Below are 5,059 nucleotides of genomic sequence, written 5' to 3'. Positions count from 1 at the left end.
GGAACAAATCTTGTCCACCTTAAGGTATGAAAATTTTGATATCCTTTTAAGGATAAACCCTTAAGAGGCCAACTTAAGATGCAAAGGGACAAATTTTGTCCACCTTAAGGCATGGAAATTTTGATATTCTTTTAAGGATAAATTCATTAGAGGTCAGCTTAAGGTGTAAAGGGATAAATTTTGTCCACCATAAGGCATGAAAATTTTGAGATCCTTTTTGTTGTAGGCTTGGAAGACTTTAGCATTCCAAATCCCATTGAAGGAACTCTTTTTCTTTTCGACGGGTTGCCCCATTGAGCCACAAGCATTTGGCATAAGTCCAAAACTTAATTGAGATATATGCATTTTTAACTTTCATATGGCAGATCAAGTGGGGATATGTACTTTTTGACACTTATGTAACTAAAATCAGAATGAAATTCCAAGCGCCTACGTACCTCTGTAAAGAGGATCAGGTCACAACATAGTTCTGGGTGAGTATTTTTTTTTTGCGTTCTAACTTTTTCCTAGGCCACCTCTTTCGAGGTTTTCAACCTAAAGAATATTTTTTCTTGATCCGTAAATAGTTTATACTCTTACGGGCCAGGAGTGAACATGCAGTTTATACTCGTGTCGTAAGGAGTGCATATGTAATTTATACACATGTCTTAACGAGTGTAGATGCAATTTATACTCGTGCCTTAAGGTGTGTTTCAACTTGAAGATTTTGCTCAAATTTAAAGAGCTTGGTGACATCTAATTTAGACTCATGTTTCGAGAAGCATTTAAACTTAAATACTTAGCTCAAATTTGAAGAGCTTGGTGGTATACAATTTAGGCTCATATTTTAAGGAGCATGTCAACTTGAAGATTTTGCTTGAATTTGAAGAGAATTTAGCTCACAATTTGATGAGCTTTGTAACATTTAGATCAAATTTTAAGAGCTTGGAGATATACAGTTTAGGCTCGTGTTTTGAGGAGCATTTAAACTTGAATACTTAGCTCAAATTTGAAGAGCTAGGTGATATATAGTTTAGGCTCGTATTTTAAGGACCATATCAACTTGGAGATTTTGGTCAAATTTGAAGAGCTTTCTGATTTAAAATTTTAGCTCCCAATTTGATGAGCTTTGTAATATTTAGTTCAAATTTGAACAACTTGGTGATATCCAATTTAGGCTCGTGTTTTGAGGAGCATTTTGACTTAAAGATTTTGACCAAATTTAAAGAGCTTCACAATTTGAAATTTAGCTTGTAATTTGATGAGCTTTGTGGCATAAAGACACAACTCAAATTTGATGAGCTCTATGATTTCAAGTTTTGACTTGAATTTGAATAGTGATTTAAAGTTTTAGCTCAAATTTAAAGAGCTTTATAACTTGCATATTTGACTCAAATTTGTAGATCTTCGTGACATTTAGTTTAACATCGTGCTTCCCGAAGCAATTTAACTTGCAGTTTAGACTCATGCTTGAAAGAGTTTTATAACTTGTAGTTTAAGCTCATGTGTTGAGGAGCGATTTAACTTGTAGTTTAGACTCATACATTTAGGAGTTTTGTAACTTGTAGTTTAAGCCCATGCATTGAGGAGCGATTTACTTGCAGTTTAGACTCGTCATTGAGTAGTTTTGTAATTGAAGTTTAAGCCCATACGTTGAGGAGCACTGAAACAAAATAGTCTTTTTAAATTTATTTTTGGGTGTTAACTCGCCCCCACTATGAAGGTCTTCTATATCTTTAACTTTGTGAGGTTCACAGACAAAGTTTTATTGATCTCCTCTTACAGCCATGCTTTATTCTATATCATGTGTACGAGTTACCAACTCTTCAAATGTATTAAATTTAAATCCTTGCAAGATGTAGAAAAGACCCCAATTCATGCCTTGAATGCATATTTTAATGTTAGACGTTTCACTGAGGAGATCTTTATGGTTAAGGCTTAAAATACTCCACCGATTGATAGAGTCAACAATTGGCTTATCTTCATGTTGGCGAGCCTTTTTAAGTTTAGTTATATTAACGACACGTCTTGTGCTATAGAAATAATTAAGAAACTCTTGCTCAAACTTCTCTCAATGATCTACGAATTTAGGTTCAACGTTGGTGTACCAGTCAAAGGAATTTTCTTTGAGAAATCATACGAACTTCTTGACAAGATGGTCATCATATGTACCAACATCATTGCAAGTCTCAATAAAGTGTGCTATATATTTTTTAGGATCCCCTTTGCTAGCAAAATATTGAAGCTTAGGAGGTTGATATCCATCAAACATCTTCAAGTTATCAATCCTTTGTGTATATGACTTTGCATATGTGAAAGAAAATTTGGACGAGGACTCAAATTTATCTTTGATTGCTTCCATGATGAAGTCTTTCAATTTACCAATAGGAAACAAACCTTCAGCAGCGACTTGAAGTTTTTTGGTCGTTGTTGTTTGCCTTATGAATGACTCTCTTTTCTCTTAAATTTCAAGAAGCTTCATGCGTGTCTGACTTGATTCTCTCTCATATATGCTCTCTATACTATTTATTAACCTGGTAAGTTTACCATTTTGTACTTGCACACAATTTGTCAAGTATTCAATTATTTTAACCAAGCTTTGTTAACTGTTCTTCTATCGTGGAAGTCATTTCAGTATTCTTGAACTTTGATGTTGGAAAAGTTGAAATGAGAGGTAGAGATTGACCCACTGGATGTGCCAGAATTTGTTAGACGATAAAATTCTCGAGGCCAAAAATAAGTAATCGAGATAAGAATATATTGCAACAATCAATTTATTGATTTCAATATGTGAGTGTTACAATCTCTATGAATCCTCTAATTCGCCTTTTAAAATATAAATTCAAGGGCTTAAAGCTTGATCTTGAATTGGAACTGATTTATTGATTTGAGGGACTATATCTTGACTTGTGCTTGAATTTAAGGGCTTTCGAGCTTGTTTTTGAATATTGCATTCTTGATCTTAAATCTTGATGAACTTGATTTGAATGCTTGAACTTTATAGAGAAATTACGGCATTTGATCCACGCATTTTCTCTTGTTTCTTGTTAGAGTTCTGGGGGTTCCTTTTTTGAATTATAAGACCCCTATTTATAGTTGTGGAAAGGGAAGAGTCATGATGAAGATAAACTTCCTTTGACCAATCAGATTTGAGTGACATGAAACTTTTTATGGGCTTTGATTACATTAGACCTGTTGCATAATTTTGTCATATGGCATGGTCCTATTGATTCTTTCACTTGACTTGACATGCCACGTCGTTTGACATGTGAAGCTTATTTGGGCCTCTAGAATATGATAAATATCTTGGGCATAGCAAAGTGGGCTCATCATTTATAGCCTAAATCAATAGGCTTGCACAGTAAAAATTGAACTTTAATTAAATCCATACATGCTTGGACTTAAATAATTAATTCAATTATATTAATTCACAATATTTATTTGAGACTAATCTGTTTTGAATTTAACATAATCCGAATTTTGTATGGATTTTAATTTAATAAAATTTCGTTGCCCACAACCATTTTATTTGTTGATTTTGAATTCAAATTGAAGCAATTGAGAGATTTAATCATAGTTGATGTTTTTCTCAACAAAAAGAATGTCCATAAACTAACTCTTGATTATATTACTCTTGAGAAATCTCGCCAACTAATTCTCCCTCGGCTTGTTCATTTTATAGACCTTTTTCCTTGATTTCATAGACTTCTTTCTTTTTCTTGTGACAAAATTAAAGAGATTGTTCATAGTAGTCTCGACCCCTTCATTCCTCAGCAATCGCTCACTGACTTCAACAGGAGTCACTATTGCCTCATTCAAAAGATTGAAAATTTTAGGAAAAAGAGGATGATCCTCAATTACAAGATAATTCAAAACTAATGTTTGGAAAGTGCAAGGTGTGCCTTAAGACATGTGGATGTGCATATCCATTCGGCCTGGCCTCAATAAGGCAGGGTCTAATCTGTCTTTGTGATTTGTTGTGAACACTATTATCCTTTCATCTCCACAACTTAAACACCACCCATCTATGAAGTTTAGCAGCCCTAATAATGTAATCTAACAATATTCCATAAAGAACAAAATTAATAAAAACACATAAGTTTTGTGCATTGACTATATATATACCCAGTAAAATATGTCTTTAAGAAAGGTAAACTTCAATTACCTCCTGAGCTTTTGGCTTCCTAAAAATATTTATAGTTTGTGCTTGGGTTATATAATATTTGAGTGACTTCAAATTTTGATCTTCTGCTTTTCGGTCTTCAATATCGAGGCTGTAATCATGTCTTCCACAACTGGAATTGATCTATTCCCTTTGGAAAGTAGGACTCTTCCTAAGTTCTAAATTTGTGTGTATATCAGTAAGATCTAAATAATATATATCAAAGTTAAGGTAATTAGTCATAGCTGCTATCAAACTTGATTTTTCAGTCCCTAGAGGACCATACAACAAGTCATCACGTTTCCATGCTTTACCAACTTTCTTGTAAAAACCCCATATTTTCACAAACCTCTCCATGTCGCTCACAATCATTTCCTTGATATCTCTGTCTATGGCCAATATGTCAAATGTTGCAGAATGATATATCTTGATAGAAGTCCATGTATAATCTCCTAAACTATACGAGTATCTCATCCTCATGTGTTCATTATTTATAGTGAAAATTTAGAGTGTCTTCTTCTCTTCTTCCACCTTTTTTGACTGCTTGAGGATAAAAGGGAAATAGGATTCAAACACCATGTTCTTGTATTTATTGTGAAAAGAGAGCTCAAAGTAGCGAATTTCATCTTGAGATGTCGATCATTGACCTACAGAGTAATTGGACCGCTTTGATTCAACGTGCCTTGTAACTTTCCTCCATTTGAACATAAAACCATTAAGCTTATCCAAGACTAGTTCGTATTTGGATATCAAGGTGGATATCTTAGTCTCTTTTACTAGCATGCTCAATTTGTAGCTACCAGCAGAAATATTAGAAACCTTGCTGCCCAAATATATTTCAGCAATCTTATAGATTTGGTTGCTTGCTAGGCCATCAAATTCTTCAATGATCAAAACAATTTCAGAAGAAAATGATTT

At 33.7% G+C, this 5,059-nt stretch overlaps 1 protein-coding gene across 1 annotated transcript; it reads right to left on the bottom strand.

The window, feature by feature from the left end:
• Positions 1-3,882: 3,882 nt before the first annotated feature.
• On the bottom strand, positions 3,883-4,621 carry LOC124898003 (AAA-ATPase At3g50940-like). Its single transcript, XM_047411622.1, has 3 exons — positions 4,309-4,621; positions 4,145-4,239; positions 3,883-4,035 (listed from the first exon to the last, which is right to left on the bottom strand). The coding sequence occupies exons 1-3, from the start codon at positions 4,619-4,621 to the stop codon at positions 3,883-3,885; spliced, it is 561 nt and encodes a 186-aa protein (XP_047267578.1).
• Positions 4,622-5,059: the final 438 nt, after the last annotated feature.

Source organism: Capsicum annuum, chromosome 4 (genome assembly GCF_002878395.1).
Source record: "Capsicum annuum cultivar UCD-10X-F1 chromosome 4, UCD10Xv1.1, whole genome shotgun sequence".
In the NCBI taxonomy this organism is placed as follows: domain Eukaryota; kingdom Viridiplantae; phylum Streptophyta; class Magnoliopsida; order Solanales; family Solanaceae; genus Capsicum; species Capsicum annuum.
The sequence above is the reverse complement of the archived record's forward strand: the minus strand, read 5'-3'. Positions and strand labels throughout refer to the sequence as shown.